At 67.7% G+C, this 11910-nt stretch overlaps 1 protein-coding gene across 1 annotated transcript in view; it reads left to right on the top strand.

Annotated features, from left to right (window-relative positions):
- The window catches only part of ZFPM1 (zinc finger protein, FOG family member 1), a 70601-nt gene that overhangs the window by 57483 nt on the left and 1208 nt on the right, over window positions 1–11910 (top strand). Inside the window, exons 17-22 of the mRNA XM_012657662.1 lie at window positions 5938–6040; window positions 7932–8141; window positions 10200–10433; window positions 10772–10867; window positions 10944–11090; window positions 11283–11904. Of these exons, the coding sequence (XP_012513116.1) occupies window positions 5938–6040; window positions 7932–8141; window positions 10200–10433; window positions 10772–10867; window positions 10944–11090; window positions 11283–11904 (1412 nt within the window). The remainder of the gene's footprint in view (window positions 1–5937; window positions 6041–7931; window positions 8142–10199; window positions 10434–10771; window positions 10868–10943; window positions 11091–11282; window positions 11905–11910) is intronic.

Here is an 11910-nt window from a genome sequence, read left to right on the forward strand (position 1 = left end):
TGGATGGGTAGATGGGTGGATAGGTGAGTGGATGGGTAGATGGATGGATAAATGGGTAGATGGATGGATGGCGGGTGAATGGACTGATGAGCACATGAGTTGATTCTCACCCCGGCCTGGCCTGGGCCTGCTCCGCCTGTCCTCCTGTCCAGCTCCCTTGTGGCTCACTCAGTTGAGCCACGAGGCCACTTCAACAATAGTGAGACCACTGATGGGCCCCGTGGCTGCCAAGTGGGGCAGTGGGTCCAGGAGCACAAGTCTCTGCCCAAGAGGCTTAAATGGGGCCACCCTGCCCCCACCCACCACATGGCCTCAGTCAAGTCTTTGCCCACGAATCAGTGTAGAAGCGGCCCTGGGGGGCTTTTATGGCCTGAGGCTCGCACACCTGGCATGGAGCAAGGTGCCCTGGAGGCATCACAGGGTCCAAGCTGCCCTTCCTGGCCATGCAGGGGCCATCACCGTGCAGAGCCCAGCCTCACAGTGGACTAGCCCTGGCCCGGGCCTCTTGGCTGGGCTGGGGGGGCTGAGCAGGTCCCTCCCACTGTCGTCTCCACAGAGGTCTGTTTCCCACGGGCAATAATTCTAACAGGACAGGGTCCTCAGGCAGGCCTGCCCCCAGGTGCTCACCACGCCCACTGTCCAGTGACTTCAGGGACCCCGGCCTGGCTGTGCTGCTGCTTTACAGACGGGGACGGGTTGCCCCGCCCCCTGCCCTCCTGGCCTGCGCATGTTTCCGAGTGGTCTGCCCGTCCCCAACCTCTTCCCCACCACGTGGGGGGATGGGGGACCGTGCCACAGAGCTGACCTCACTGTGCTGGCCAGGCCACCCAGTGCTCGGGGGCAGCGGGGACAGCCTCGCTTTTCTGTCACTTTGTCCCTGTTGCTTCCTGCCTGGCCGTTTGGGGTCGAAAGCCCTGGCCCGAGGGCGCTGAGCCTGCCGTTGGGCAAGCTGAGCCTGGCACCCGCCCCCCAGCCTCGCTGTTCCCACCTGGGAAAGGGGAGTCACGCTGTCAACCTGCCCTGGCAGGGGCAGTTCCACCCTGCTGAGGCCCCCTGAGTGCCACGAGCTGGCGTCTTACGCAAAACCGATCCTCTGACAGCCCTGGGGACGGGGCACCGGCAACCCGGTGTCGGCAGAGCTGCTCCTGCTCTGGGGGGTCTGCTCCAGGCCTCGCTCCCGGCTTCAGGGTGTCCTTGGCTCGTGGACACATCGCTGCAGCCTGTCTCTGCTGTCATGGGGCCTCCCCTCTATCTCCTCTTCCTTTCTGAGGACCTGAGGCATTGGGTTCAGGGCCCCTAACCCAGGAGGCTGTCATCTCAAGAACCAAAACTTAGCACTTCCGCAAAGACCCTTTCTGCAGACAAGGTCCCCTTCAGGGGCTCCAGGTGGGCATCTCTGGGGGCCACTGTTCAGCCACAGGACCCCGGCGCTCCGCAGGGTGGGCCCTGAGCAGACGGTCAGGTCTGGCCCCGGCTGGAGCAGGTCGGGGAGGAGGGCCGCCGGAGGTGCCTTGAGGCCACTGGGCACTCGGGAGGCAGGAGACAGAGACCTGCCAGCCCAGGCCTGCCGCTGGCTTTGCCAGGCCTCTGGGCACCCTGCCGCTTGTGCCTCAGTTTCCCTGCCTGAGGTGGTAGGAGCTGGGAATGTGCTCCAGGGTCTGGGAGGCTCCGGGGGCTTGACGGGTCCTGGGACCCCCTCCCAACACCCCAGAAAGACCCAGCTCAGGGCTGGGAGAAGACTCTGCTTCTCGGGTCCGGCCCCCTGAGCCAGAACAGACGGGCCACCTGTCGGGTCCCAGCATCTCCCTGCCTGTGGGGCCAGGACGGCACCAGGTTGTGTCCCTCGAGGCAGAGAGAGGTCAGTCACACTACTGGACCTCACCCTCCCCGTCCCTCACTGTCCCCGTCCCTCACTGTCCCCGTTACTGTCCCTGTCCCCCCAGCCTCATGCCTGTCTCCACCCGTCCCTATTTCTCTGTCACTTTCCTCCCAGTGTCCACCCTCCGTCTCTTGCTGGCCTCCCTCCTCTGGTGTCCACCCTGGGAGATCCGGTTCTGCCCTCCTGTCCCCAGCACCTGGCACCTGGGTGGCCCTCAGGGGCTGCGTGCGGAACGAACCACACAGCACAGCGCATGAACGGATGACAGGGCAGCAAGGCCCACGGAGATCCCACAGACGTGGGGTCTAGTCCCGCCTGCGCAGCCAGCCCTGAGGGCCTCAGCGTCCCCACCTGTGAAATGGCTCCTCGCAGGGTCTGGGGCAGGCAGAGGTGCTGAGGCCCGGCCGTGGCCTCCGCTGAAGGTGGCCGGGGGGCTCAGGATGGGCTGGAGGACGGAGGGGCAGGCCGCCCATCAGAGCCACCTCGGCTGCCGTAGCCTCAGCCGTGACCCTGCAAACTGCCCTGGTCCCTCTGCCCTGCAGTGACCTCGGGGGCGCCGGGCTCCTGGAGGGCTGTCAGAGGGTCCCCTCCTCCCCTCCCGCAGCTTCAGGAGACGCACAGCGGGTCGATGAGCCATCACGGCGGATGCGGTGCAGGTGCGGAGCCGATGGTTATCGCACGCGCAGAATCGAGACACTGACCCCTTTGTTAGGGAAACAAGGAGCGTTCTCAGATGCACCCGGAGAACTGACAGTGGCCGCCCGTTATCCCAGGGCTGAAGCGGGGCCGCCAGGGGGCAACCCAGGGGGCAGTGAGCGGTTGACAGGCCCGGGACACGCCTGACCAGCCGGGCGCCAAACCTGGGGATGCAGGCGCCAGCAGGAGGGCCGAGCGGGACAGGACGGACAGGCACCTGCCCCGCGCCTGCTGCCCACGCGGGGGCCGGGAGCCTGCCTGGGCCCGCGCCTCGCACCGGGGAGGGGGCTTCTGTGCCGGGGCTGTCTGGAAAAGGCAAAAGAGGACAAGACAAAGAAAGAGAATAAAATAACCGGGCAGCCCGCGCTGTGCCAGCCCCTCCACAGGGGAAGCAGAAACTGACATCTGGTTCCCGACCCGGCGTCCTTGGCCTGGGCGCCAGCAGCGGCTCCCGGGGCGGGCAGGCAGGTGGCCGTGGGCTGACCTCGGGGTCCAGCCACCTGGCGCGGGCGAGAAGCTGGCTCGCGGCTGGCTGGTCACAGGGCCACTTTCGGGCTGGGGGCTGCTCGAGCCTCTCCCCGGGGCGCCGTGGGTGGTCCCCCCCGTCCCAAGGGGCCAAGGGCAGACTGGCAGGGAGCCCCACAGCCTGTCCTAACAGACGGGGTGACAGGCCCCCTCTCAGGGTGTCTGGGTGACGGGAACGTGGCCGGGAAGGTCTGCGTGGTTGGCCTCCCAGCCCGGGGCCCCTGACCTGCATCCCTCCTGGGTGTGGGTGCGGGATGGGGCCCCCGCCCCCCTGGGACACAGATGGCCGGCACCCCGCGCCCCGGGAAGGTGCTGCGCAGGTGCCCCCGAAGTGTCGGGTGCTGTTGGGTCGCCGGGCCGGCCGGGAACATGGCGCCTTCCCTCCAGCAGGAACCTCCCCAGGAAAGTCGGGGTTGTGCAGCGTCAGCAAAGTCGTGCGTGTTTTTATCATGCTGCGAACACGCTGCCTCTGAGGGCGATAAGCGTGAAACCGACCGGGAGGCTGTCAGTCTCAGTTTGAGGGGTTAGAAATATTGGGACGAATAATTAGATTTCACATCGTTACCGCGGCACCCACCGCAGGATCAGGCAGATTAATTTTTTCACCTCCTCCGCTCATTAATATTCATTAGCGACGCGGGAAGGCCGAGAGGGGAGGGAGGCCCCAGCCGCCGCTGAGAGCCGCCCGCCCAGCTCGGGCGCAGCAGGGACGCGGGAGTCGCCGGCCACCACCTCTGTGCCAGGCCCCCGCCCACCCCCAGCCGTGACCGCGGCAGACACCCCGTCCGAGCCAGCGGGGACCCTTCCCCTGCCCCACTGAGAGTCACCGTGGCGTGTGAAAAGTGGGGTGCCCACCCGACACCAGCCTTCCCAAAGCAGGCACTTTGGGGGAGATGCCACCCAAAAGTGACTTTGGCACTTGCTGCCCTGGGCCAGGCCCCACAGAGCCCAGAGGCACTGCCCTGCCCCCGTCCTGCCAGGCCAGAGGGAGAGGAGAGCCAGGGTGGCAGAGCCGGTGCGCGTCACTGTGGGCAACGTGCCAGGTGGGCGTCACACACATGGCTCCCTCCCAGCGCCCTGGGAGGACAGTCACAGAGATGGGAGCTGGCAGGACCGTTCGCAGATGAGAAACCCATGACTGGGAGTGACTTCGTGCTGGGACTGTCCCCAGCCACCGGCTAGCTCGTCTTTGCTCACCTGTTCCGTGACTGAGCCACGTGGCTGCAGGCAGGTGACGCAGAAGCCACCTGCTCCACTGGCCAGGCTGCCCCGACCTTGCCAGGAGTTGTTGCCAGGAGTCCCCGGCCTGAAGGCCTCATCTCGTGGGCCCCCGGGTCTGCCGCGTGCAAGGGTCCGCAGTGGCCGCTGCAGGTCTGGGCCCTGCCCCAGGTCCCAGCAGGGAGGCCAGGCCTAGACTGGACCCACCCGCCTAGCTCTGCAGTCCACGCGGTCCCCACGCACGCGGGCAAAGCCCAGGAGAGCTCAGGGGCTCAGACCTAGCAGGGGGTGCCCAGAACCCCAGTGGGGACAACCTGCACTCTGGCGGCGGCCAGCCAACCGCCTGCTCACTACAGGGGTGCACAAAACCGTCCTGTGCAGGCAGCGTTTGCAGGTGACAGCAGGTGACGCTGGTTTTTCAGTCAAAGGTTGTGACACAGGATGTAGCTCATTACCAGGAGTTGTTTGTACAGCATGAAAAGCGAGTGGGTTTACAGAACAATCCTCAAGCACGCACGTGCGCACGCTCGACACGGCACCCTGGTGCGCGGTTTGGGCCACGACAAGGGCAGCAGGCGCAGAGCCCGGCGTGGGCGCCGGGGCTTAGGAGGCGGCTGAGGCTGGCGGGGCAGCGGCAGCCACTCCCACCCTCGGAGGTGAGGCGGGGCCAGAATTCTGCCTTGTCCCCTCCACGTCTGACCCGGGCGGACGGCCCTGCCCCACCCCGGCACTCTCCCGGCACCAGGCTGTGTCGGGACAGGTCACGTGCCCTTCCTCTGCTGCCAGGCTGGGGGCCAGGGTACGGGGAGCGGGGGTGAGGCGGCCTCGCAAGGGCCTGGCCCGAGTGCTCTTCCCTTCCAGGCTCTCAGCCTGAGCCACTGAGGGACAGCCCGGCACGGCCCAAGGCGGTGTTGGCACCAGCTGTCTCTCCCCGCCCCGTGCCTCAGTTTCCCTGCCAATGTGCGATGGAGCAGAAAGCACTGCCTACTCTCCGGGGTGACCGTGAGGCTGGGGGGGCTAGGAGAGGACCCAGCACAACGCCGCCAGTCCCTGTGGCCCACGGGGAGGGGCGGGTGCCAGGCCAGCCTCGGGGTGGGGAGGGCGTGCCGCAGAGCCTGGGCTGATGTTCCTCCAGGGTGGTACGTGCCCTGCATCGGGAAGGGGAGGACACCCAGGCCCGGGGGGGGGGGGACAAGGAAGTCCGTCTCTAGGGAGGGGCCATATCGACCCCAGCCCTCTGAGCTCATTTTGGAGGCATCGGGCTGTGTGGATGAGCCTGTGCCTGCTCCGGCCCACGCACGTAGGACCATGGCCCCCAGGCCAAGCAGGTGGGCAGGGAGGGGACACAGACCAGGGTGTGAAGTCAGCCTCCACCACTCACTGGCTGTGTGACCTTGGCCATGCCGCTTGACCTCTCTGGGCCAGGTTCCAAAAGAACACGGCGCCCAACCATGGAGGGCACCGCTCCCTGCTGGGCTTCTGCCTCCACAGCCTTAGGGGAGCCGCCCGCCCCCTCAGCCCCAGGCAGGCAGTGGAGTCTGTCTCGTGGGCGCCCCACATGCACGGAAGCCCCCGGCCAGGCCCCGCTGTGTGGCTGATGCCCCGTGTTCTGCCCCCAGAGCCCAGCCCTGACCCTGCTGCTGGCGGATGAGGCCTGCTGGCTGAGGACGCTGCCCCAGGCCCTGACCCAGGCCGAAGCCAACGCGGAGATCTACAGGAAGGGTCGGTATCACGTGGCGCCGCCCCTCCCGTGGCCTTCCGGAAGGTGGGGGCCCCCCGCTCCTCTTCCCTTAAAGGAAACCAGCCCGCGTGTCCAAGGGAGGGAGGGCAGCAGGGTCTTGGCCGTCACAGCCGCTGCCCCCAGCGTCTGATCGGCGCCCGTCTGGGGCTAGGTGCAGGACCCGTCCCCTTCTGGGCCCAGGAGCTGCAACCCGAGGCAGACTCTCTACTCAGATGGACAGCCCAAGACCATAAATCCCCTTGTGAGGGACTCCCTGGGCAGGCTAGGCCAGCCAGACATCTGCTCCTTGAGGGGACACCGTGGCCCCCGCACCTCCTCCCGGCCTGGCCCAGCCTGCTCTCGGGGTCTCAGGAGACAACAGGGAAGCGGCAGGGCCCCGAGGCCCGGCTGCTGCAGGAACTATTGGAGGACGGCATTCAAGCCCACCTGTGTTCCTTACCCCCGTGGGGCCTTGGGTGGGTCCCTCGCCTTCCAGAGCCTCTGTTTCTCTATCTGGAAAATGGGCTTGAGGCTCAGGAGCTTCTGCCCTGTCTGGTGCCCTCGGGGGGGGCCTCCCTCAGTTGGCCCTGCAGGCTGGGCAGGAACTGGGCCGGTGCTTCCGGCTCTCAGCAGCAACCCCCTCGGCTGTATGGACGTCCCAGTCCCGCCCTGGGGGCACTGTCCCCGAGATTGAGGTGCAGCCTTCCCAGCACGTGGGACTTAGGGTCAGGGCTGGGGGACCCCTCCCTGCAGACGAGCAGGCTCAGGCTGAGGGAGGACGTGGACACCAGCGTGGGCCATCTGCGCAAGGGGGTCCCTGGGAGGGCCGCGTGCCAGCTGGCTGTGCTCAGTCACCCGCCACAGGGCTCGTTTTGCCAGGACGTCCTGGACCCCGGCCAGGGAGCTGCCTCCCGCCGCACGTCCTGAGGGAGGCAAAGGCCGCTGGGGGCAGGGGCCATCCCTGTGAACGACCCTCCCTGCCTCGCGGGTGGCGGTGTGCAGAGTGGGGCTCCATGGGACCTGGGCCAGGGCCTCGCCCCGAGTGCCCCCGTGTCCCTGCCTGTGGGCAGAGAGGACCTGGGGTCGCCCACCCCGCCAAAGGGGTCTCTGAGGACCCAGAGAGAGCCTCGAGGAGAGGCCGCGAGCAGCCAGCGCGAGTTTGCACACGCGACTTGGACTTGGGCCCGCGCGCACCCCCTTTCCTGCCGGCCTGGTCAGCAGCCTCCGGCCAAGCGCTTGCCCTTGCAGGGCCCATGCTGGTGCGGCGACGCTGCCCCTGGGGTGACCCACAGGCCCTCTGGGCGCAGCCAGGGTCCACCTGCCAGCGAGTGGTCTCCTGAGTGCAGGGCGGCTGCTGTGCCTGTGGGCGGTGGCAACTCCGCACTCCCAGGGAAGCACAGCGCCCGCTGCGCCCGGAGCCGCCGCCACTCAGCCCGGGCTCCGCTGGCCGAGGCTGCCCCCTGCAGGCCGCTGCGGAAGCCGCAGCCGACTCACCCCCGGGCCCCCGGCCACGGCCGGCACTCTCCCCATGGCCCGAGTGGCTGCCCACGGTCTCCCCCAGTTGCTCTGCCTCCTGCCCTGCATGTGGCCCGTCCTGGAAAACGCCCTCAGGGCCCTCCCACCGGGGCGAGCGCAGGGCTGGAGGCCGAGGTAACGGTCAGTCCCAGGCGCCCTGCCCAGGGCCCACCAGCCTCGCCCCCAGGGTGGCAAAATGGCAGCCGGCCAGCCACAGCTGTGGACCTGGGTGTGGGGTGTAGCCGCTCCCTGGCCGTGGCCTTCACCCCGCCTCCACTCAGGCCCCAAGACCCTTGTCTTTAAGACGGGGGGACACAGGAGGGTCACGGGGAGCCGGCCATGCCAGTCCTAGCATCACGGATGCCTGTGTCCCTGCAGATGACGCCCTCTGGTGCAGGGTCACCAAGCCGGTGCCCGCAGGTGCACTCCTGAGTGTGCTCCTCACCACCGAGCCCTGCGGCATCCCCAGCCACCCCGTGAAGAAGGAGCCGGCAGAGCCCGCGTGCCCAGCCCCCGCGCACAGCGACATCCAGCTCCTGCCCCAGCAGGCCGGGATGGCGTCCATCCTGGCCACGGCCGTCGTCAACAGTGAGTGTGCCACTGTGTCCCCGGGTGTCCCCGCCCTGGGCACAGGGCTGCAGTGCTGTCCACAGGCTAACGACCCATACAGACCTACCCCTGCCAGGCTCCGGGCGGCCACCAAGCTGAGGCGGCCGAGGGGCTGGTGGGGCGGGGAACGCACTTCAGGGGGGCCCAGCTCCACGGGGGCTGTGGACACTGGGGTGGGGGAGGGGTGCGTCCACAGGGACAGAGAGCAGTGGGACAAGAGGGGCCAAGGAGGGGCGGCTGGGGTCTGCCTCGTCCAGGCAGTGGCAAGGCTGGGGCTGAGAACGACCACCGGGCTTGGCAGCGTGGCGGTTTCCATGGCAGCAGCCGCCCAGTGACGAGGAGGCTCCCCGGGGACCGCGTGCTAGGGAGGGCCCCGGGTCCTCCGCGCCTCCTTTCCCACTGGCTGCTGCGATGGGCAGCCGTGGCCCCGGCTCAGCCCCTCGGGCCTCAGTTTCCTCCTCTGGGGTCCAGGGTCCCCGTCAGTGCCCCATCCCCAGGCAGCCGTCCCAGGAACCTTTCACTGGAGAGGCCGCAGCGAGCTGGCCGTTGTGTTTACGCGTCCACATCCTGGCCTGGCTCTTCCACAGCCGACGACAGGCCCGGCCCCTGCCCAGCGGGTGCCCTGGCACCCAGCCCCAGTCAGACCTGGCTTAATGCTGGGGACCCCGCCATCCTGGGCCTGTCTCCCACTGTGAGAGGCCCAGGTGCAGGTCACCCAAGCTGCACCACCCAGGACAGGACAGTGGTCGGGGGGTGACCGCCCAGCCGAGTTCACGGCCCCCTCCCCACATCCCAGCCAGCAGCACAGCTCCCAGCAACGACCTTGCAGACACCAAAACAAAGGATCCTGGGTCCCAGCTCAGGGCCTCAGCAGAGAGCACAGAACTGCCGGGGGCCCCTGATAAAAGGGAACTCAAAAAACAGAACCGAATGATACAATAGGGAGGAGGTCTGAGTCAGAAAAATCACCAGAAAAACTGCAGGGGAGGAAAAGGCCGCCCAGTACACAGGACTTAAGTTCCTTAAAAGAGGAAAAGGGGGAACACTGGCCGTGCGGGGAAGGGGGTCCGGAGAGGACCACCTCTGACAGCCAGACTCCAGGCGCACATCAGAGAAGCGGGTGAGAAACAGGCACGAACTCGCCGAGGCAGAAACCAGACACTGACGGCTCTCGAAACACCCCGGCTTAAGAGCCAGATAAGGAATCCCAGGCCCCGGTTCCACACCAAGGTCGAGGCCGGGCAGAACCCGCCCTCCCTGTCCTCAGCCAAGGGCACTGGGGGGGTCTGGGGCGGCACAAGCAGGACATTCCTTAAAATCTGCCTTAAAAACACAGAACAGAGACCTGCTCGCGCCTGTCAGAAGGTCTTCCCCAGCTGGCGAAACCACACCAAACCGTCCACGCCCCCAAAACTCCGAAAAGTCACAAGCAGCCTGTTTGGGGCAAACTTGGGGCAAATCCCCCACATTTGACAGTCAGTTGGTAACTGACACAGAGCCGCCCAGGTGTGTGGGGGTGCGGGGCGGAGGGCGTCTGGGCCTTGCCACCCCCAAGGCCACGCTCTGCCATCCAGTGGCTGAGCACACAGGGACCGTGCACTCGGGTTCCCCGTGCAGCCCGTCACCCCATACACCTGTGACACGCCTGCACACACACCTCTTCCGTGCCCTGCCAGCTCCCTCAGGTGCACACGCCCACCGCCCTAGCCTGTACACGGTGACCCCACCCCGGTGGGGTCCACGAGCAGGTCCACAGTCCTTGCTCGGGCCGCTGAGGCCCCCTCCTCACAGGGCCCGCTGGTGGAAGGGCCCTTGGGAGGCCACTCAGAGGCCCCACTCCATGCAGAGGTCCCCGGGAGGGGGCAGGAGCCATCAGAGGACAGTTGAGGGGGCGGCACAGTCACGGCCGGGCAGCACGCAGGGTCGGTTAGGGCGAGGCCCTCACTCTGCCGGAGGCTTCGGCCTCACCCGGGCTGGCAGGCTGTCCCCCACCACCACCGGTGCCCCCTCAGCCGCGCCCACCTCTCGCACCCGCAGAGGACGTCTTCCCCTGCAAGGACTGCGGCATCTGGTACCGGAGCGAACGCAACCTCCAAGCCCACCTCCTCTACTACTGCGCCAGCCGCCAGAGCGTCGGCTCCCCGGCCGCGGCGGCCGCGGACGAGAAACCCAAGGAGACCTACCCCAACGAGCGCGTCTGCCCCTTTCCGCAGTGCCGCAAAAGCTGCCCCAGCGCCAGCTCCCTGGAGATCCACATGCGCAGTCACAGCGGTGAGTCCCTCCCCGCGCCCCCGCCCCAACCACCGTCACTGGTGGACCTCCCACTGGCCCTGCGCACCCGGGTGCAAATGCCACGCCCTGCCCAGGAGGACCAAGGTGCCGCACATGCCTTGTGTGGTCCTCCCACGAGGTCCCAGAGCAGACGGCCCACGCCGCTGTCTGATGGCCAGCTCAGGGCTGGGCTCTGGCTGCTAACCCGAGAGACAAGAGGCGGAGTTTAAGGAGCCTCCTCACAGATCAAGGCCCTGGGGCCAGCACCCGCCTTCCGGGTCGCGGGAGCCCAGACAGGCCAGGCTGGCGGCCCCGGCCCTCACTAGCGCCTGTTCTAGGGGAGCGGCCGTTCGTGTGCCTGATCTGCCTGTCGGCCTTCACCACCAAGGCCAACTGCGAGCGGCACCTCAAGGTGCACACGGACACGCTGAGCGGTAGGTAGGCGGCCGGCCGAGGGGTCTGTGGGCCGCGCCCTTGGCCCCAGGGCCCTGACCACCGCGTGGCCCGCAGGTGTTTGTCACAGCTGTGGCTTCATCTCCACCACAAGGGACATCCTCTACAGCCACCTGGTCACCAACCACATGGTCTGCCAGCCTGGTTCTAAGGGTGAGATCTACTCGCCAGGGGCCGGACACCCCGCTGCCAAGCTGCCCCCAGGTGAGCAGCCTGGCTGAGGCCACTGCTGCCTCTTGGGTCCCCGAGGAGCGGGGAGGGAGGGGCTTTCCAACAAGGCAGGTGGGGGCCCATTTCAGCCTTGGCCCTAAACCAGCTGCTGGGGTCACCCCTCCAGCTCTGGCCCAGCCAGGTCCTGCCCCAGGCCTGAAGCGGGCCCCTGTGGTCTCCCTGCAGACAGTCTGGCCAGCTTCCAGCAGCACCCGGCCCTGCACAGCCCGCTGGCCTCCGCTGACCTGGGCCTGGCGCCCAGCCTATCGCCAGGACTGGACAGGAAGGCCGTGGCCGAGGCCACCAACGGAGTGGTCCCCCAGAATGGGGGCAGCAGCGAGTCCCCAGCAGCCCCCAGGAGCATCAAGGTGGAGGCTGCGGAAGAGCCGGAGGTGGCCCGCGCCCCTGGCGAGCCAGGGCCCCAGGCCCCATCAAGGACACCGTCGCCGCGAAGCCCCGCCCCGGCCAGGGTGAAGGCCGAGCTGTCCAGCCCCACGCCGGGCTCCAGCCCAGTGCCGGGGGAGCTGGGGCTGGCCGGGGCCCTCTTCCTGCCGCAATATGTGTTTGGCACTGACGCTGGCGGGGCGCCCCCAGCCTCGGAGATCCTGGCCAAGATGTCCGAGCTGGTGCACAACCGGCTGCAGCAGGGCGCTGGGGGTGCGCAGGCCGGCCTCTTCGCGGGGGCCCCCAAGGGCGCCACGTGCTTCGAGTGCGAGATCACCTTTAGCAACGTCAACAACTACTACGTGCACAAGCGCCTCTACTGCTCCGGCCGCCGCGCGCCCGAGGACGCGCCCGCCGCGCGCAGGCCCAA

Source organism: Propithecus coquereli, unplaced genomic scaffold (assembly GCF_000956105.1).
Source record: "Propithecus coquereli isolate 6110/MARCELLA unplaced genomic scaffold, Pcoq_1.0 Scaffold557, whole genome shotgun sequence".
In the NCBI taxonomy this organism is placed as follows: Eukaryota; Metazoa; Chordata; class Mammalia; order Primates; family Indriidae; genus Propithecus; species Propithecus coquereli.